The sequence below is a fragment of the Melanotaenia boesemani genome, chromosome 9, assembly GCF_017639745.1.
Source record: "Melanotaenia boesemani isolate fMelBoe1 chromosome 9, fMelBoe1.pri, whole genome shotgun sequence".
In the NCBI taxonomy this organism is placed as follows: domain Eukaryota; kingdom Metazoa; phylum Chordata; class Actinopteri; order Atheriniformes; family Melanotaeniidae; genus Melanotaenia; species Melanotaenia boesemani.
The window spans coordinates 9,934,392-9,956,818 of NC_055690.1; the positions used below are offsets into that span (position 1 = coordinate 9,934,392).

A 22,427-nucleotide genomic window follows, 5' to 3' on the forward strand; every position below is an offset into this window, starting at 1 on the left:
AGCCCAGAGAAGTCAATGACTCTGCAAGCTGAGAGAGCAAAAGCTGCAGGGCAGAGCAGAGGTGAGCTGTGTGCCACATCCTGGACACATAGCAGACATAGAAAATATATTATGATAAAAACAGTTAACTACAAAATCCAGTTTTACTTTTTCTTGCATACTAGTACAGCCTAGCTTTGATTACAAAGAGCAGAAATTAGAAGTAGAAACATTATTAAGTTTTTCTTGAAATGCATCTCTGCATTGTTACTAGATTTAGTTTGTCTTAACATTTATCACATTTCCAGCCAAACTAAACACCTGTGAGTTCATCCACACTGGCACTGTTTGGTCCACTATAAACAAAACACGGTCCATTTCCACAGATGTTCTGGTTTGTTTAGAGTAGTGTGAACACTCATTTGCACTCTGGTGTGGACCAAAGACCTCTGATCTGCTTGAAAACTGGAGGTTTCGGTTCACTTGTAGTGTGAAAGCAAACAAATCATCAACTGAACCAAAGAGAGGAAGTGTTGTAAACACGTCGTAGTGCAACACGTCAGATAATTCACTCTCTCTTCCACTGCTCATACTTGACAGATTATGGTGAAAACTGCATTAGGTTTGAACTCTAAAGTAAAAACACAAACTGTATAAATTTATTGTTGGTCAATTAATTATTTGTGGTGAACCAGCCGTTTTTGGTCCTGGCCAAAGCTGGATTTCCTTCTTCTTTGTTCTTGGTCAGTGGATGTTTTGGGGAATATCGCCCCCTAACAAGCAGTTGTTGTAATTGCTTGATGTTGTCCACCTGGTTTGTCCACTTCAGTAAAGTGCAATGTGAAAGCAAACTAAACCAAAGGAAGGTGCAACATTTTTTTGGAATTCTCCACCCAAATGAACCAACTCCTTTTAACTATTCTAGTGTAAATCCACCCTTAAAGCCCATTTATGCTCCCTTTATGTAAATAGATATGTCCGTTTCAAATATCAATGCCCTCATGCTTTTATGCATCCCTTATGTTAGTATGATTGTTAGGCAATACATCCACCAGATGCAGAGTTCACCTCTGAGTTCCAACGATAGTTTCAGACAACAGCAAACATAGCAGCAGTGGAGAAGATGATGATAATGTACATTCACAAAAGGAGACATAAAAATAAGCAGCGCAGTAGACAGCAGCGATCTGTCCAGCCATCAAATACATCACTACTTCTTCTTTGTTTCCTTCATGGGTTGCATATCAGCTATACTGCTCAACAATGCCTCCATGGTTTCCAGTGGTACTGCTCATTTGCTCCATCAGGCCACGCATCTACAAGGGCCCCAAAAAATGGACCAAATTACACACGTGGAACCAAGTGAACTAAAATTAAACAACTGTCAGTGGGAAACAGAGTTTAGTATGTTTTAACTGTTTACCTGTTCACATAAGATCTGTTTGTAAAGCTGGCATTGTGATAACTGTGTCTGGGGTGTTTTGGTGACGCTGCCCCTTTAAGAGCAGCTCCAGGTTAGAGCATGCAAGCACGTAGGTTTCCGTCACACACCTGCGTGTTGCGAGTAGGAGCACTGGAAAACTATTGACTGCAGATGTATGTGTGGCTGTTTAAATGCAAGATTGCTGAAACGTGTAATGTGTGTGTAAGGGCTGACCACGCTGTAAGCAACACTGAAGAGTTAGTTGGCAGGGGAGATATCTTGCTGTGTTGAATCCTGTGAGTGTGTGTGTGTCCTAGCCAAGCGGCAACCTCGGCCGGTAAAATGTGAAGCCTTTGCGGAAGTGCAAAAAATTGCAATTCAACCCTCATCCGCTAGGGGCTGGCTCCAAAACAGAGTCAGTCTCCATAGACTCCCATGTTAAAAAGACCAACTGCACAGTGGAAATAAACATGTTTGAAGCCTGGTACAAAAAAACTTTTTAGGATTAACACATCAAGTTTACCTTCATGACAACTGTGAGGGAGGTGAATTTTCTAACTCATCTGTTTGGATGTTATTTAATCTTGAAATTCGGCATAATTGGGGTGTGTCCTTTTGATTGACAGGTATCCAATATCCGCGACAGGAGGGAGAGTGCAGCACAAAAGCAGTTTTTAACCGGTTAACAGCGCGCTTTAGCTTTAGCCCGCCTACCTCCTTTAGCTCATTAGCTACCGTTAGCTGTGAGTTAGCTCAGTTAAGCTCTTAGCTACAGGCAGCTCAGAGTGTGATGGGTGTCATTCATTCACCCCCACCTTCACAGTCCCCCTCTCAGCTTCACCTTTTTGCCTATATTTAGATTTTTCATCAATGACAACATGCGTGACGCTGCCAAGGAACCGCCCAACAAGATTCACTTTTGCTCTTCAGAAACCTACGGGTGACGTCATGGAGGCTCCGTCCATCTTTTATACAGTCTATGGTCCTAGCACGCAGGCTGTTGTTGTCTATATTGACTGGGTTTACTACGCATTAAATAAGGTTGTTATTTATTACTGAGCAAATGCACTTGTCTATTGCTCTTTCAGATATATTAGGCTGAGCTAGTGACAAGTTTATTATAGCTACAGCTTGTTTTGGGTCAGTAGCCCAACATGTGCCTGTGAAGCTGCTAAAAAGGCATTCTAAGTTCTAACTCCAACCTATTAAGTTAACACTGTAAAAGACCCACAAAAGAATATTTTCTGTCCTGTCTCATCCTTCATGACCGGGTCACACACGTAAAGGATGCAGAAGACATGAAATACTCTGTATCTGTCATTGGGGTAGAGCATAAATAGGCCTTTAGTTTTACCTTCAAGGCCCATTTATGCTCCCTTAGGTTGTCCATTTCAAACGTTGTCATACATCGCCATCCTCATACTTCCATGCGTCTTTTGCTTTGCCATGCTTGTTAAGTCAATTCCTCCACTAGTGGGCAGTGCTAAGTTCAGAGTTCACTCCCGCAAGCCGACGTCAGTTTCAGACACCGTTTGGCAGCAATAATACACCAGTATAAAGTTGTTTCCAACAACCCAACACGCCCTGAAACACTCTTTCTTCAAAAGCTTGCACGATTTCTACAGTTGCTGTCCTCGTCTTCATTCTTCTGTTTTTTTGTTTTCTTCCTGATCCTCTTCTTCTTCTCTGGTTTGTTTCTTTCACTGGTCACATGTCAGCCATTCTGCTTAGCACTCCCCATGCGATTTCTGCAGGTATTGTTCTGTCTTCTGTGCTAAGCCTGTTAACTCCCTAAAAGCGGATCAAATTACATACATAATAAACAACCGATGCAGAAGATGGATATGCAGATGTAAGGACAATTTCATCCGTCTTCTTCCTTGCGTTGAGCAGAAATGGGCCTTTGCCGATATTACTAATCACTTTGTTTCTCTACTCAAGAGTAAAAAACTTTCTGACCAAAAACCTTGAAAAATTAAATAAATCAAATTTCTCACCGCTGCATACATACTAGTTGGCTAGAGAAGCAAAAAGGAGAAAATTTTAAAAAATCTTTAACTTTCTGTCTTATTGCTTTTAAGCTAATTAAGTTGTTAAATCCAAGCCTTTCTTTGCATCAGCTTCCTACCTCATGACAGTCCTGATGAAACCTCTGAAGTTCCCACTGGTCATTCAGTTTTTCCAGCCACTGCTGGGCCAGCTCCCGGTTCTGGTTTCCCCTGAGAGAGGAAGAAAATTGTGATTTAGTTATAAGTTACAGTATCTACAGTTTACCATGAGGCGTGTATCTTTGGTTAGATATTTACCTTGATTAGATTTCATACAAGTGAATGTTGTTTTCCTGACTAAATTTGGCCTCAAAACAACAATTTGTTGCAAATGAACAAGGACTCAGCTGGTAAAGAACTTGTTCTCAGGCAGCAGTAGACTAGTAGTAAGACTTGTTTGAGCAAATGTAAAGATTATGTAATGCTTTCATCAGTAAAAGCACAACATTATCCCTCAGCTTTATTGCTTGTTTGTTTGTTTACTGAAGACATTAAGCTTGAGTATTTTGGAATTTCACTTGCAAAAATATGTTACAAATATACAAATTAATTTTATTATAAATACACTGGACAAAAAAAAAAATTTATATAAAAAAAACAAATATGACTTTTTTTCAAAACAAAAAATTAAAATATGTATTAAATGGTAAAAAAAAAACAAAAAAAAAAAAAACAAAAAACTGACTACTCATTAAAAAAATTTAATAGATTGTGTTTCACTTTTTCTGTGAGGGAAAAATAAACACCCAGAGTGTTAATTCATGCTAATTTGATACAGAAACCATATGGCTGCTCCTCCCCCACATCCCTATGCACAGAGAACGCGTCACCACCTCAGCCATCACACAGATTTCATGGTCAGGTGTCACTTCTGATTGGGATCTCCTCTCTGTCTTTTGTTTCTTTCATACTTATCTTTAACGCTCACTGCTATTTATTTCTTTTCATTTCTTTTTCATTCTTGCTATAATATTGAGTTTGGACAGCTGCTTTGATTTATAAGCTTAATAATTAGCCCATGGCTGGGACACTGGAATAACTGCAAGAAGTCTACAACATTTGGAGTAGTCTCACCTTAAATAAATAGGTCTGATATTTAATAATACCAGCCTATCCTTACAGGATCTTACATCCTGTATGATCTTTAAGACAATAGGCCTTCAACCTGTGAGTATTGCTGTATATTTGCACACACACACACACACATATATATATATATACATATATATATATATATATATATATATAATATGTGTGTACACATACTTATTTATATACATACCCATTTCTAAACTCAACTTACTGCACAATTTCATATTTACAGCCAATGTGGCAGTGCAAGTAAACTAGCCAACACCCCTTTGAGATGTGTGCATATATTCATATATAGATGTCTTTTTTTCAACTTGTGTTTTATTTGTATTTTATTTTATTTTATATTATTTTATTTGTTTCTATTTTCTTATTGACACTTAGTGAACTGCACTTATATTTCACAAGTGTACAATACTGCATTGCAACAATGACAGTAAATATTCTGATTCTGAATAAAGGAAAAAAAAAACAATACTTAAAGAATTTGATTGTATATTTGAAATCTACTTCTTGTAAATACATGCAGTTGTAAGATGGGGATTTATAATTACTGCTGCTTTTTACCAAGCACTATCCTCTTAATACCTGACCAAAAAAATAATGGGCAGAAATTTCTATCTTTTTCAATATGAGGTCTTTATTGGGCCTTTAACAAAATTTGAAAAAATCAGATAGAAAAATAATTTGCATATGTGTGTTGCTTATCACTATGAAACATTGCAAATATTGTAGTGCAAGAGGTACCCGTATTTGAGTTTTAAGCAAAGTCTTTACCATAAAGTGATGCAATAGGTCTCAGAAACTTTATATATAAAAAATGATAGATTAGTTGTTAAGGTTTAAAAACATGCTCGTGTTTCTCATACCTATTGGCAAGGTTGTCGATGCGTTCCCTGATGCGTTCAGAGTAGATGTTGTTTTGGCTGATCAGACTTTCTCCTGCCTCTATCACAGCTTTGATCCTATGCAGGTTCAGCTCCATAGTGGTGGTGAAGTCTTTGTGTTTCTTAATGGCTGCTTCAACTGTTTCCACCGTGGTGGGCAGCTCCACATGAGCAAGGGCGGATTCCTGTAACATGAAGATGCGAGTCTGGAGGTGACTTTTCTGCTTCAAATGATAATCCGATACAAGGAGAAAATAATGTGAAGCTCACACAATACACAGAAAATATAAGAAGCGATAAAAAAAAGTGATTCTTGGAATACAGGGTCAAGAATCTCTCTGCAAATATGGACAGGAAGGACATAAATCAAACTTTGCAGCTACCTCAACGTTTTTTTTGACACTTTTTAAAAAAAATTCTACTCTCACAAAACTGATCTTTTCAGGCTAACAAGGGCAGCAGGTCCCAGAAAAAGATCTATTAACAAACCAAGAGACATGCCCTGTCCAAGACACACAGGAGACAGTGTCAGCTCTGCCTGTGACAGACAGATTAGAAAACACAACGGTACCATCATCGCAGATTACATACAGGCCACAAAGCCAGGATGGACTGCTGACCAGCACTTCATGATGCAAAAATGTCTCTAGAGATGGAAATTAGTAGATTTGAAAAATAAAACTATCACAACAACTTACATAAACTTAATAGTATCAAAAAATACTAAAACATACATATTAAAACATACTATAGCTTCAAAAGGCTCACAAAATGTCTTCCTCCTGCACTTCATAAAGCCAAACTGTAAAACTGGAATTACAAGAAGCTTCAGCATTGCATCCTCCTTCACCGCTTTTTTTCAACAGATCTATAACCAAGCATCCAGCCCACACTGTAAAAATGTTTTGAGTTAAAGTTGACATTATTTACTTTTTCACACGAACCTTAATTAAACATATTGTTGGATGGTGGCAGTGCAGTTTTGTGAATTTAATCAGTTTGAAAATTACATTTTGTCTTTTTGAATAAACTTTGTTATTAACTGAAGAGAGTTTGTTCTTCTTTCAGCAGTCGCAAGGCATCATCTGTTCATTATTATGACTTTTAACAGATGTGATGATTATCCATTTTAGTTGTCTTTACCTATTTTATGTGAGGTTGAGATACTACTTTACAAAAAACTGGATTGTACAAAATTTTGACAGCTACAATTGTTTCCCAGCAGAGGCTGAATTAGACCAGAAGGATACCAATGACATGGACCTAGATGGCTAGATTATTGTAATGCCCTGCTCTCTGGTCTTCCCAAAAAGTCTATTTCTAGTTTACAGTTACTGCAAAACTCGGCAGCACGAGTTCTGACGAGGACCAGGGGGCAGGAACACATTACACCGGTTTTAAAATCGCTGCATTGGCTCCCCGTGCGCTTCAGGATTGATTTTAAGGTTCTCTTACTTGTTTATAAATGTCGTAATGGTCTTGGGCCTTCTTAATTATCTGACATGTTTTCAAATTATGAGCCCTCGCGGACCCTGAGGTCCTCTGGTACCGGCCTTTTAACTATTCCCAAAGTTAGATCTAAAACACACGGTGAGGCCTCGTTTCATCATTTTGGTCCTCAGCTGTGGAACAGCCTGCCAGAGAGCCTCAGGGCTGCAGAGACTGTTGATGTTTTTAAGAAGAGGCTCAAGACCTTCCTTTTTAGTTTAGCCTTCTGATTTGATTTTATTCATTTTCTGTTATTTATCTCACCTTATCTTATCTTATCTGTCTCATTTATCTATTTTATTTTATTATATTTTATTATAGCTTCTTAACTGTTTCCCTATTTTATCGTTGTTTTAATCATCAATCAATCAACCTCGTTTCATCATTTTGGTCCTCAACTGTGGAACAGCCTGCCAGAGAGCCTCAGGGCTGCAGAGACTGTTGATGTAGCTTCTTAACTGTTTCCCTATTTTATCGTTGTTTTAACTGTTTTAACATTTTTAACTCCAGTGTTTCTTTATGGGGATCCTAAACTCTGGGAGTCAAGCCTGCTTGGTCTGCCCTCTGCAAACATGACTTGACTGGCTCCTGGTGTGAATGGGTCCCCAAAAATGCCGTTTCCTCACAGCAGCGCCAAGCCAGAGACAGATATTAGGAGTTTGTGTGTGTGTGTGTGTGTGTGTGTGGATGGGTGAGGGGGAGTGGGTGGGAGGTGTTTAATCTGTCACATAACTGGGTGTGTAAATGGCTTATTGTTTTTGTTCTGTGATTTTCTTTTTTCATTTTAATATGCATTCATTTATACTATGTAAAGCACTTTGTGTTGCCTTTGCATGAAAAGCGCTTTATAAATAAAATTTGATTTGATTTGATTTGACCTACACAGAACATAACTGTCAAGTTTACATAAATCTGAAATGCAGTGAGCAACAGGTGTCATATAAGCATATATGTGGCTGGCTATCTCCACCCATCTGTCTTTAGAACATGTCTTATCCTTTAGCATCACTATAATGTTGTTCTCTAAAGTGTTTTATGGCTTTACTATGTGTGACGAGATTGTTGTGGAACTTTTTTATTGTCGCTTCGGATGCATCATAAGTCCTCCTGTAGCTGACTGCGCTGAATAGCAGCCAGTCAGAAAAAACTGAACTCTTTATTATGTGGTGCCCACTCTGCCTCACATGGGTACCAAGCTAGCCAGCGAAATAAACTAGAGGTTTTTCTTTCCTATTACTCCGGCGTTACATGTTGTTATGTAAAATTACATGTATTTTTGTGTTTTACCTGGTTGTTGAGAAAAGATTCTGCCTGTTTGACGTCTCGTAGGAACAGATGAAAAATGTGAGCCTGCACCAGAACTTCCCTCCTGCTTTCCCACATCTCCAGGAGCTTGTTCCAGCCGACATCCAGCTTCTGGAGCCACTGCTGCAGGGCGGCCTGAGGGAGAGGAGCCTCCTCGGACTCCAGCAGCTCGTTCATGGCTTGTAGGCGCTCATAGTCCTCTTCATATCTGTATCAGCCACATCAGAGACAGGAATTGTTATTCTCTGGAAAATGGATGCGTTTTTATGTAAAGGCAATAGATAAAACATACTAAAAGAGAATTGTTGATAGTCAGGCACCTACCGTCCAATCTCTTCCTTAAGAGCAGCGTGTTTGTTGATGAGTTTCTCTGCCTCTTCCAGATCGTTGGGCAGCTGATCTGAAGCAGCTGCTGTCTGGGTCTGGACCAGCCAGGTGAGGAACGAGTCAAGGTCCTGAAAACACAAAGAGATGAACATGAGCTACATTTGATCAATTCCATTGCTTTTTTAAAGAGTAGAAACTTGAGGCTGGCAAGTTTGATGTATACCTGTATGAAGCTCTGCAGCCTGCTTGCTACCATCAGTGAGTCTTCACATCCCTGCAGGGTTCGCTTCAGCTCCTCCCACTCGACGCTAATACCATCAAAAGGCACAAGAATCTCCATGGCCTGGCCTGGATGAGCGGTGGCCAGATGCTCTGCCTCCTCCTACATCAACAAACACAAATAAAATTCTGACTATTCAAACCCATAACACAGTGGTTTCTCAAATGTGCAAATGTTTTGTGTAAAAATAACCACGGGGTTACTTTCAGGGAATATTTATAAGATCTTTACCATCTCAATGATTAGAAAAAAAGGTGAACCCAATAAAGTGACTGTTTCTGTTATGTACTATGGACTCAATATTAAGTTACAAAGATTTTGCAGTTGTAAATGAATGTTTGCACAAAATTTCAGAGTTTGCATCTGTAAATCAAGTTTGTCACCCTGTAAAAACAATCTGCCTGAAAAATTCAAGTTAGCAAATGTGCAGAAAAGGGTTTGCATGTTTGTAACAAAAGATTTTTTTACAATGGAAAATCTTTATGACTTAATATTGAGCCCATACTGTACCTGTAGATGAAGGAGTTTGGGCTCCAGGACAGATAGGGCTCCCTCCATGGTAGAGAGGCGTCTCTGCAGAGCAAGGACTCCTCCCAAATCACTGCCCATGTACTGAGTGGCATCAATGGCTTTTCTCTTGTCCTGGATCTGGGACTTGATCTCAGCACACTCCAGAAGGTAATTCTGCAGGCGTAACATGGAGTCGAGCTGATCTTTCTTCTGTTCTACCAGCTCTACAATACTGTTCCACCTGGAGCAGAGTGCCATTAAAACAGAATAAAATTAGAAGGGTGATTTGCTTTAGAAGTAAAACTTCCATTCCAAAGTCAATTTGGATGACAACCTAGTATAGTAACCAAGTATTAAGTTTTCTTTTTTTCAGTGTTTGAAAAGGTACAGTTGGAAGCTGTAGAAGAAAATGCAGCAGAGATGTCAAATATGAAAGGATTCAACTGCTGGCCAGATTTATTGTAAGAGACATAGAAACACAATGAAAAATTTAAATCTACAATTTCTTAAATAATTAAGAAATTAACATTAAACATGAATAAGTCCAAAGAAACCTTTTTCAGTGTCTTCAGTGACCAATTCGTTGTATTTAAAAATATAAAATGTAACATTTGATGGCAGCTATTAATGAAGGAAAATAAAACTAAACAAACAAACCAAAAAAGGTGGGAGAAATGCGGAGAAAGAACAAAGAATTTTTTGAATATACAGCTACATTGTTCTGTTCATTGTCCCTTGACTGGTGAAAGGTGAGGGTGTCAGGAGGACTGGGTATAAAAAGAGCATCTACCAAAGGTTTTGTCCTTCCAAGCAAAGATGGGTTGTGGTTTGCTACTTTGTACCAAATTCAGTCAGATAAATATGAATAAGTTAAAAAAATAAATGACAGACTGAGAGAGCATAATATTCTTAAAAGGTTGACGGAATATGGGAAATTTCAGTGTGTAAAGATCACATACAGAAATCACTGTTGGATGTTCGTGACCTTCCAGCACTGCAGGAAAAACCATTATGACATCATGATCAGTATAGTCGCATGGGCTCAGGAGGTCTTTGGAAAACCATTTTCCTTCAGCACAGCCCACTGCTGCATTCCTATGTGGAACCTGAGACTGTATTACCCAAGAAAGAAGCCATATATCAACTCTGGACAGAAACAGTGCCAAGCTAATCTCAGATGGACAGAAAGACATCTGTTTCTATGTACCAAAAGCTGTTATCACAGGAAGCTGGGATGGTATGGGGGAGCATTAGTGCCCCTTGTGTGGTTGACCTCAGATGATTGAAGGTACCACTGATGCAAAAGTGACTTCCATCAAGGTGATGTCTTTTCTTGGGAGGTCTGTGGTTATTTCAGCAGGACAATGATAGACCTCATTCTGTACACATTTTGAACAGCATGGCTTCTTACACACAAAGTGTGTGTTTGACTGGCCTGCCTGCAGTCCACATCTGTCTCCTACTGCTTAAATCAACTAGAATGGACACAGATTCCTCTGAAAAACAGCAACGATCAACATCCTGGGTCACCTTAAAGTTAAAAAGCCGCATTAAAAGAAAAGCAGACATAATTTAAAGGTAAACACACTAACATCATTATAATCCTGACTGTGTGAAGACAAACTTAGGTTTATTAGACATTTTTGTGAAATGACCTCTTATGACAAATGACTGTAATATGAGACAGTCGCTGGCTTTCTGTTCTGTTTTCAGACCTCATCTGTTCCGCATATCGTCATACAATATGTTCTCCTGAATCTGCTCCAGACCAGCAGGTCTCAGCACAGACCTTTTCCGCCAAGAGACCCACACTCACCCATACAAACACACACAAAGATCCTTGTGACTGTAATGAGGTAATGGCAGAGATGCTAGGAGGCAGAATGAGCACCGAGTTGTGTCGCAGATCCATCGCTGATTGTAAAATTTTTACAATTGACAGAATATTGTTAAATGATATAATTCTGCATTACTCTTGTGAATACAAGCACTAATCCTTTTTTTTTCAACTTTTTAAAAATAATTGTAATTATAAAAATGGGAACAAAAGTATATAGGAAATCGATATAAAACATTTAAAAGATGGGGATTAAACTGGGAGCGATCTAAAGAAAGAGCCTCAACATTAGATTAATCTGGACAATATGCACTAATTAGTGTATATATTTACCAACATGCATTTTAACATGCATGTAAGGTTCTACAGTTTTCATGAGTATTCCAAGTGTTTGTTTGATATTTTAGCACAAGCGCTCTCAGCTGGCCTTGTCTTGAGGGAGGAAGGCAGCACATATGGTCACCCTGAGACTGATTGCATGTGCCAAGGTCACAAGACACTGTTGCCAGACATAACTACAGTCAATGAATGACTGTTTTTTTACTTATTTACTAAAAATGCCTGTATATTATGACGTTCTACCTTGTCGGTAGGAAAAAGAGGGGCTGTTGCAGACACACATATTTTAACAAAATGAAAATTGAGGCACAAGTTTGACATCTTACTAAGATGATGCTTAAAATGACACAGGACAAAAATGAATAAAGAAAGAAAGAAAGAAAGAATTTATTTACTTTGAATTCCTATAAATAATTACACATCCCTCTAGCTATGGGGTGGCTGTAGCTCAGGAGGAAGCGCAGTCGTCTTCCAACCGGAAGGTAGGCGGATTGATTCCAGGCTTCCACTGACTACATGTTGAAGCGTCCTTGGGCAAGACACTTTTGTGTTCAAATTATGTGTGTGATTATTCCCTCTTTGTGATTGGCTGGATAGTCTGGGTGCCCCTCCCTCCTCATGCTGGTTAAGCCTACTGTTCATCAATCCCTGTAGCTGCTCAGCTCTGTAACAGGCCTGCTGACATCAATTCGAGACAGCGGTGAATAGCTTGAATAGCTTGAATAGCTCTCGTTACAGCCAAACAAGTAGCATTTAGACCTGGTGGAGCCACCATCAGCCGAATTAGATCAAATCATGGAAGCGTGAAAGGAGTCAAAATCCCACCAACCCCCTCATCATCCACCTCTCATTCCACAGACTCATGTCTGGCCACATATTCGGTAAATGGGCCATGCAATGACAACATAGCAGAGACTTTACAAACATCAACCTGAGGGAGTGAGGGAGACGCAGTATGTTTTAACTCCACTAACTTACTCATATTCAGATCCTTAAGGCAGTTGGTAACACGTATCATGCTGTGTATGTATCATGGCTTCTCGTGTTGATGAGAGGTAATGTGTTTCATGCTTGAGTCACAATACTGACTTGGCCACTGCAGACGCTCATGGGAAGAAGAGCATGACCAAAGGTCAGAGGTAAACACAATGGCAGATAGTTTTGAAGAGAGCCTCTCAGATGTCCACAGCTACTGGCATCTTTAGGATTTTTCCTTCTTGTTGCACACTTGTGCATTAACAGTTAGCAACAGATTGGTAAACTGTTATTTATAAAAATGTCCTATAAATACTGTACAAGGTTGGGCTGGGCGATATGGCCTAAAAATAAAATCTCCGATTTTTTATAACCAAATCCGATTTCCGATTTTAATAGATTTTTTTTCTTTTCTTTTACAAACATAAACTTATTAAAAACATTTACTTGTTTATATAGATGAATGCCAGCAAAAATAATGCATATAATGTCATAGCTTTTCCATCATATAAACGACTTCATATCTTACATAGGAATTTGTGACACAATGCATCCGTGATCTCTTTCCATCTGGATCCTTATCATACAGGATCCACTGCAGAAATAATTCCCCTGATAAAAGGTCGTCTCTTAACTAGAGTTTGTGGGCTAAAGATGACTTCTGCATCTCGTAGAGAGCAGCATTTCTCACTGCAGTTATACGCACAGCTAAATCCCAGGAGTGAGTGACGGTCACTTTACTGAAAATCTGTCAGACAAACACCGTTCTGGTGTAGAGGGAGGGCTAAGTCTGCTGCTAACTAACTATGGAAAAAAATCCCGATTTTCATAAAAATAAATCTCCAGAAATGCAAAATTCGATTTATCGATTTAATCGATTAATCGCCCAGCCCTAGTACAAGGTGACCAACAGATTGGCCTTTTCACTATTTCAGAGTCCAACAGTGACCTCCAGTATCTAGCATTTTGGCTGCATCCTGCTGCTGTTGTTCAGCAGCAAGTATATACAGACAGTGCAGAATGTTGACGTGCAGGTTTGCATACACAGCAAGAATATTCCAGCCCTTCAGCTCCTTCTTCACAAGTTGATTGGAGTAAGAGATACAGAGCGTGGCCAACACTCTGAGCAAATAAATTTTCATGGCATTGGTCCAGCCGATCAAAAGAGATGCTTTGCTCAAAATCAAATAACAATATGCCCAATAACCAAAACAACTATTGAGGAACAACTGCAAAAGCCCAACACAAATCTAAACACAATTAACCAACTTTACCTAACTATCAATCATGGGATAACGTATGAGTCCTGGATGAGACCCCATTAGTATTATTAATCCAGCTCAGTCAGGGAAAAGGGGAAAGTAATATTAAAACAGGGTTTAAAACCAGCCACAGCGATTGGAGAACACCAGGCTGTACAGTCCAGCTGGCAGATGACAGGAGGAACAGCATGACCATCCAACCAATGATGGACATGGAACCGCACAGCCTGACCAGCGAATCACTCGTCTGGAATCACACACACATTCTATATATGAAAAACAAATGTGCCGAGGCCTGAGGCTGAAAGGCTATATGTAAAGAGTTAGTAGTAATGTGTAGCTTTTTGCTGACATTATTATTAGCAATGGAGGTTGTTAGTAACTGCACGTAGAAAAATAAGTATTGAATTGCAAATGGGCTGCACAGTGGTGTGGTGGTTAGCGCCGCATCCTTACAGCAAGAAGGCTGCTGGTTTGAGCCTCGACTGGGGGAAGGTTCGAACAGTTTGCATGTTCTCCCCCTGTATGCATGGATTCTCTCAGCGTACTCTGGCTTCTTCACACCATCCAAAGACATGCATGTTAGGTTAACTGGTCCCTCTAAATTCTCGCTAGAAGTGAAGGTGAGTAGTTATTTGTCTCTCTGTGTTGGCCCTGCAATGTACTGGTGACCTGTCCAGGGTGTACCCGGCCTTTTGCCTGTTAATGGCTGGAATAGGCTCCAGCTTCCCCCCGACCCGTAACTGGACGAAGTGATATATAAATCGAATGAATGACCTGAACTTTGCTGAAACTTTATGTCTTGTTTATTTCACCTTTATTAAATTGTATTTTACTCCTGAATCTTTCTAAATGTTTTACTCTAATCTCAGACTTTAATTAAAGCTGAATGTGTAAAAACGTGCAATACAGAGAATGTAAACCTCGCCTTGCATGGAAATACTGCCAATACTGGATGAGCAACAGTGTTCAAATGTTTAATTCAATATTCCAGTTTTGTCCTGTATTTGAATGTGACTGAGCAGCATTCTTTCAGTACCTGGAGTTGAGGTGGTCCTGACAGCCCCTGACTTCAGTAGAAGACGGATGAGCTCCATCCAGGAGCTGCTGGACTATCAGATTAACATCCAGGATCCGTCCCATCAGGCTGTTCATCTCCTGGTCCAGGCTCTCAAACCTACAAGGGGCAGTGTGGGTTATTGTATGAAGGGACAAACAGAGCTTTTTAACTCCTTGGCTAAACTGGTCTTCTTCCCTCCTGCCCACCTGTGCGCTACCACCTCCACATCCTCCAGCTTTTCAGGGATCTCCATCTTGTCCAGCCACTGTTCTTTCTCATCAATCCACAGCTCACATGCATTGACCTCGCTGAACATTCGGTAGACAGCAAGCGCATCGTGAAGCCACTGCTGTCTTAGCACTGCAACTTCAGCAACTTCTGTGTACAGCTGCTCCACCTCTCCCATACGCACCTGCACCTCCTGCAGACAAAAGGACAGGACAGAGATCAAGGACAAGATTTTAATCAGTCAAAGAAATCCTTTAGTGGCAGAAAAGTTCCCTTTGACTTTTAAACTTTCCGGCCTCCACCCACCTCCTGTTCACGGTATCGCAACGGCAGCGCCACCACGTGCTTGCGCAGCGCCACCACATGAAGACGATGTTTGTCGATGGCCTCAGTAACTCCTTTATGTTTTTTCAGAAGGGACTGAGTGGAGTACTCATCGTGACCGAAGTCTTCACTGGAGACCAGGCGGTAAGCGTCCTGCAGCCAGGCGGCCACATCATCTGTTTCTGTGGAGAACTGGAAGAAGTTGAGTGCCTCCTGCAGGTGGCCAAGATGCTGCGCGGCCTGGTCCTCCAGCCTCTTCCACTCCCCTTTAACTGCCATTATGTGCTCCTGGATCCCTGCTGTGCCAAAGCTCTTCTCACTAAGAATCTGCTTCCCTCGTTTCATGGTGTTCTGGAAGGAAGAAAACAGGTCAAAACTTCAGTGAAGGTGTGAGATATAGTAAAATTAGATAAAAGAAAGAAAGTTTTAAATAATAATATCAATCAACTCTTTATTGAAAAGACAGGTACGCGTGTGAACTGAATGACATTTCTGTCATGATCTGTGGGTTTTTGCTTTAGTTTTTATTGTCTCTGTCCTGTCTAGTTTCCTGTTTTATTTTGTAAGTTTATTCCGTTCCCTGGTCTGTTCTTTTCACTTCCTATTCATCTGCACACATGGACTCAATCCCAAACCGCCCCTTACACATTACCCTGTACACTAGCCCTCCATTTGCACGTTTTTGTCAGGGGTTCTGCAATATTAAGTGTTGTCTCAAACCACATAGTGTGGAGAGCGAGTGGACCATTCAGCCCTCAAAAGGCGAGTCTGAAACGCTTTACACTCACAACAAAGTTTTCAGCTGGTGCAACGATGGAATGGAGGAAACAGCCTTCAAATATGAGTTCTGCATATTTGCCACACTGACAGAAAATCACAAAAGATTTAGGGAGATAAAATGAAACTAGCAAATATTACTCTATGCTGACGATTGATTTGATGGAAGCATTATTAGCAGCATTTGTTTGATTGGAAAAGTCAAATGGTAGTAGAGTCGAAAGACTTAGGACTTAGGCTTTGAATTTAAATCCCACAGTTTAAAAAGTGCAGAAAACTACTAAGGTTGATCCTGGTTCAATTTTTATTAATTAATTAATTTATTTTATTTATTTATTTATTTTGAGCAAATGAAAATACAAACTCTCAAAGAGGATAATAATAATAATAATACAGATGGAAGTTAAATACAGTGTCAAAGTGCAAAAATATAACATTATATAATTCATGAATCATAAATCAGGCATTTAAATGTAACATTAAAAAAGGAGCAGCAAAATAATTAAATAAAATAAATTATAATTTAGAATAACAGAAGAAGGGAAGGTTGAAAGACTTGTAGGCATTTGAAGTATAATGTAGCTCCTGTCATTGTAATTTTTGCTGAATTTATTTGTGTTTGAGGGACAACGAGGCACCTGGTTTGGCTCCGATGGACGTTTCACTAAAAAGAAAAGAAAATTGGGGAGTCTTTGTGTTGCCATAGAAACTCTTGCTTTCATTGCTTTGCTTTTTCATTGGGAGTGACATTGGGTAGTGAAGGAGTAGTGTGTAGGGGCCGATTTGGGATTGAGCCCTGGTTTCATTTGCTCTTTTTTTTACGTGCTCCTTGTTAGTTCACCTCAGTGTATATACATCTCTTTGTTTTCTTTTAATCACTGCCATTTCATCATTATTTCCCCAGTGTCGTCTTTGTCTCCGTTTTAGTTTTTCCAGCCCTGTTTTCTTCCATTATTATCATTAAACCTTTATCGTTGCCCCTGTCTGCCTCCTGCCTCTTTACCCTGCAATTGGGTCCTCATCCTCCATACATGTGACAATTTCATATCTGTCAGCCCTAAAGTACATTTATCCAGGTTAGCGCGTAAAAAGATGTAAATGTCAACTAAATTCTGTCTGGACTTCATAACTTCCAGGTTTAATGTAAAATCTTTAGAAGAGTGCCCTGTTCAACAACATTGTGGGAAAGTTGTATTGATGCTTGTCCTGTATCTACAAGTATGTGTAAAATGCAACTGCAGAAATAATATGGATCACAAGTTCTCCAGAAAACAGCCATGATTTAAAGTTGTTGCTCCACAGCATTTCGCTGACTGCTTGTGTTACTCATCGTTCTCATGATCTGAAGGTTTTTGGTTCATTTCTTGTTCTAATGCCTTACTTTCTGGTTTTCATTGTCTCAGTTCTGTGTCTTGTATTATTTTGTGGGTTTATCCCCGTCTGTGTTCTTTGCACTTCCTACTCATCACCACTAGTTTCATTTGCTAATTTGCTTCACCTGCTTCTAGTTCAGTTAGTTCACATCAGTGTACACATATACCCCTTGGTTAAATTGCCAGATTGTACTGTCAGTATGTGTGGAGGGAGCAGGACCCAAATGCAGGTTAAGACACAGGAGGCAGGTGGGTGCAGAGTAACCATTTACAGACTATTTGATACAATAACAATGTGGCTACAGTAACAATACTGAAAAAGAGAATAAACTTATTTATTTCTAATGAATGTAGTTAATTTCTTGTGACCGACCTTCACCTGGGTACACTTAAGATGCTCAAGTGCAGGTGAACACAGCATGTAATGTATTTTTATATTTTTCTAAATATTCTGTATTAACATTAACATGCAGCATTTCTACAGCATAATCTCACCACTACCTACTCAAGTGATAATATCTGTCAAAATTTTTTAGATTTTATGAAAAGTATGTAAACATCATGTGACAACTGTGCAAAGTTAAACAGACAATCAAGGTGAAGAAACACAGATAAAACGTAACTTTTATCAATTAAATATAAGTATTTGTACAGCAGGGAAAAAAGTTTTACAATGCAGAACCATCCTAACTGAACAATAGCCGATTAAAAAATATCTTTGTATTTTGTTTTTACAAAATTTACTCTACTTTTATCATTAGATGACCACTTTAGTTGTAATAATCAGTTCATTATTAACTAAAGTCCATGTTTTTTCCCTTTTTTTTTATGTACATGTGTCACCCTTTGTCCAATCTATGCCCCTGCATATCCCCCCACATAAAACATTTTCTACACCCACCCTTGCTGTGAGTAGATAAAGACAAAAGCTGGTTCTTCATCAATGTTAGTGATCCAGAGCCTAATATAATATTAACTTTAACAGCTGCGTTTCCATTACAGTTTTTTGTAAAATAAAAGTGATATTTCTAAAATGTCGACAAAGTACAATTGCAATTTTGCATGTGTTTCCACTGAATCTGTAAAATCTCATCCCACAAGACTTTACTTTAAAGAACAAGGAGATTTATAATTCCTTGTAAAACTCTGCATTTTGCTGTTGTTTGCTATCAAGAATGATGGTTATATTTTTCTCTTTAATTATTTGTAAAAATATTTTTGTCTCATTCTCCCTCCATAAACACTACACCATCAATTTGAAATGAACTGGTCACATGACCCCTTACTGGTCTGGTGACGTGCAAATGCATAAAAGTGTTTCCATTACACTTCTGTGATATACATCTATATTGACACAGCTGAAAAACCTCCTCGTGAGAGCATAAAAACTTTTTAGCGATATTTGAGAATTTTTTCAAAATGTAGTTGTTTCTATTACCTTTTTTGTGATATTTAGGTTTTTGTGTGATTCTAGGGGTAATGGACACACAGCTAATGTTAACCTGTAAGATAGATTACTGGTTTACTTCTTGATATTCACTATTTCACATCAGGGGAAAAAAAAAAAATCAGAAGCAAAAATCATGAGAGAGGTTGATTACCCATGATGCAGCCAGGGCTCAGCCCTGGATAGACCTGGCCTCATTAAACCCAAAGTCAACAGGACATGTACAAAAATATTAGAAAATAGGGTTTCATGAGGAACAAAACCAATCTTTTATAGGTCAGTTGGAAAAAGATCCTTCATGAATGCTAATGCAGAACCTCAGAAAAGTACATAAAGTCCAGAACTTAGACTCCTGGTACCATTAGTCTTACAGGTGCTGATTTTAACAGACACAGACAAACACACACCTGCAGCAGTGACCGATGAGCCAGCAGCTCCCCGGCCAGAGTCTTGTGTTTCTGAAGTAATCTCAGCACACTGCTAAGGTCCTTCCCAAAACCCTGAGCTGCCAGGATGGAGCTTTTTTCCCGTATCCAGGCTTCCGATTCTTCCAATTCCTAACAGGACAAGAAACAGGGAGACAAGATTTCAAGGTTTTGTTTTTTAAGGTTTTATTTCAGAACTTTTCTCCACAACACAAGTATATGTCACAATACTGGCTTTATTCTTAGAAAGGAAATGAAGAAAGAGGTAGAGGAAAAATAGATGCAACAGAAAACTAAAATTCAATTAAAGATAAATAAAGGATCAAACAGAAAGAAGGAAAACAAGTTTAATGTGGGTGAGGAAAAAATATTTGGATAGAAAAAAAAACCCTCAAATTCAAAGTCATCTTCTCCTGTAATCTAAAATCCAAAACTCTCAATAGTCATATAATTATTATTCAGTAATGTGAATAAGATAAGATAATCCTTTATTTGTCGGGAAGTTTTGGTGCAAAGGTGACAGCAAAGGTGATAGTGAATAAATAACTAAATAAATTAACGAATCACTGTAGAGACAACAGAAATTCAGGAGATATGAAAAAGACATATGAAAGTTACCTGCTCCATTAGAGGGTTAGCAGAGGTGTATATGGATCTTTACAAGATTGATATTTGGTGATCACAATCAGTTGCATAATTCAAAACTGTTGCAGTATACTTTATATATGCTACACTCAAGCAAAAAATAACCAGCTCTGCCAAACATTTTGTACGAAGTGACGCAATTATTACAGTACAGCTGTGATTAGGCTGTGATTTATTATATCTAATCACCTGCTTTATTCAGATCCACAACAATGCAACACAGCTGTTGCAAAGCCAGAAAAAAAACTTTTACAACTGTGATAAATGACTTACTGCCCTTTCTGTGACAGATTGCGATCACAAATCTAATAAATATCTACTAAAGACTTACTGGTCTGTACTCTTTTAGATAAAAATGTTCAAATCTGTCTTTGGGAGAATTTTGATATAGATTAAAATTTTGTAGAAAGTGAAACATGAAGTCCAAAAGCCTTCAAGCAACTCAGAAAGTGGAATGGTGTTTGAATAGAACAAGTTTACATGTTATATTTACTAAAAGTAACAAAACATGGGTGGAAAATAAAGTTTCAGTTTTATAAGATTCCATGCTCATGAAATATTCTAAGCCAGGGGTGCCCAAGTCCGGTCCTTGAGATCTACCATCCTGCAACTTTTAGATGCAACCCTGTTCTAAGCCCTTCACTTGCCAGGAACAACTAGAGAGACACATGACCTCACATCCTGCCTCGACCCATCCTACCTGAAAGAAGGCCCACAGTTGTCTTGACTCCTCCAGCTCAGAACGCCTTTTAGCTGCCAGTTGTTTCAGCTCCTCCAGACAGGAGGACACATGGTTGACACGGTTACAGATCACCTGAGGGTCACATGGTTGGTAACCTGTGAGACAAAAGGTTGAAGACCATTATTGGAGTTAAAAAACTTAGTAGATAGAGCATTTTTCATTTGCATCCAGGTCAAACTTAAAATAAATCATTATGGCCAAGTCCATTAAGGATAACAAGCAGAGGGGAGCCAAATCATTTAAAATCTGTATTTCAAGACTTTTTCTAGACACAGTGCTGCTAGGGAACAGAGCTAACCACTACATCACTGATACTCACTTCGGTCCTACGAGGGCCACAATCCAGCAGGTTTTCCATGTATCCCTGCACCAACACACCTGAGTCAAATTAGGTGGCTCTAACAGCCAATCAGGTTCTACACAATGACTCATTAATTTGACTCAGGTGTGTTGGTGCAGGGATACATGGAAAACCTGCTGGATTGCGGCCCTCGTAGGACTGAAGTGAGTATCAGTGCACTACATAAAAAATGGCAACTAATATTAGCATTATTGTCAAAAGTTTCCAGATCAAATCGTATTTCTGTGAGGGAATCAAAAGTACTGTATCTTGGCATGATATGCCTTCTCTTGGAATTCCAAATAAATTAACATGAGTGGAAAATCTCCTTGTTTTGCATTTAAAATGGAAACTTCCTGAAATACTGTACATCTGTGGTGGGGCAAACTGCAAAAGTCTGTGTCAGATGCAAATTTATCAAATTTGTCTGCACTTCTCAACAGCAGTTTCTGCAGCAGTATAAATATGTTAAAATCGGGCACCTGATGTCATAACCTCAAGACAATTTGTGCATGTGTGTGTATGTGTGTGTGTGTGTGTTTACCCTCGATTGTGGTGAATTTAAGTGCAGCAGAGTTGAGCATCTCGACTCTCTCAGCCTGAACAGTAATATCAGCTTCCTGCAGGCTGTGTTTCTGCAACAAGTCATCCACCTCCAGAAGATGCTTCCCAAAGTCCTTTGACAGTAGCTGAACCTGAGTGAATAGAAGAAGAGGGGAAGAGAGGGATGATAAAAATGGAGGGATAACAAAAGAGCATAAATGCATGAGATCATTTGGAGTTCGATATCAAAAACACACACACGCAAACTTATCTGTCTCTAGCTCTCTAGTCTTCCTCCATGTCTTTGACTCCACTGTTTTTAACTCTTTCTGTTTACCCACTTCATTCACACACATTCTCTCCTACCTGTGTGTCCTCCATCCAGTCGATCATGTACACCATATCCTGAAAAGTCTTCTGCAGCGCTAGATTTTTCTCCAGCCGGGTCCTCCTGCCGGCCACCAGCTCCTTCAGCAGAGTCCACTGGCCCAGGATATTTTCTTTACGTGCCGAGATACGTCGGATGTCGTAGTATCCTTCCACTTCCATCTCGGCAGCAAGTTCCACAACCACACTGATTCGCTCTTCATATGAGGCTATGTCCGCCTCAATGGCCTCATGTTTCTTCATTGCTGCCTCAACTGCTGGCAGGTCGTAGCCAAAATTGTCCTGAAGCCAGACAGAAGAAAAGAATTAAAGATGTGCAGCTGAAGCAAAAGAAGATAGACGGATGATTTTTCAATGACAGTATGAGAGCAAAAATAAGACATT

General features: G+C 39.3%; 1 protein-coding gene across 4 annotated transcripts in view; it reads right to left on the reverse strand.

Moving 5' to 3' along the window:
• The window catches only part of LOC121645573 (spectrin beta chain, non-erythrocytic 1-like), a 101,093-nt gene that overhangs the window by 46,017 nt on the left and 32,649 nt on the right, over window positions 1-22,427 (reverse strand). For all 4 annotated transcript variants that reach the window (XM_041994071.1, XM_041994069.1, XM_041994070.1 and 1 more), the window contains 13 exons: window positions 22,023-22,325; window positions 21,658-21,808; window positions 20,732-20,868; window positions 19,369-19,518; window positions 15,347-15,715; window positions 15,019-15,233; window positions 14,792-14,929; window positions 9,340-9,580; window positions 8,773-8,931; window positions 8,547-8,677; window positions 8,205-8,430; window positions 5,412-5,614; window positions 3,531-3,621 (listed from right to left, as the gene is read on the reverse strand). In XM_041994071.1, coding sequence (XP_041850005.1) covers window positions 3,531-3,621; window positions 5,412-5,614; window positions 8,205-8,430; window positions 8,547-8,677; window positions 8,773-8,931; window positions 9,340-9,580; window positions 14,792-14,929; window positions 15,019-15,233; window positions 15,347-15,715; window positions 19,369-19,518; window positions 20,732-20,868; window positions 21,658-21,808; window positions 22,023-22,325 — 2,514 coding nt within the window. The remainder of the gene's footprint in view (window positions 1-3,530; window positions 3,622-5,411; window positions 5,615-8,204; window positions 8,431-8,546; window positions 8,678-8,772; window positions 8,932-9,339; window positions 9,581-14,791; window positions 14,930-15,018; window positions 15,234-15,346; window positions 15,716-19,368; window positions 19,519-20,731; window positions 20,869-21,657; window positions 21,809-22,022; window positions 22,326-22,427) is intronic.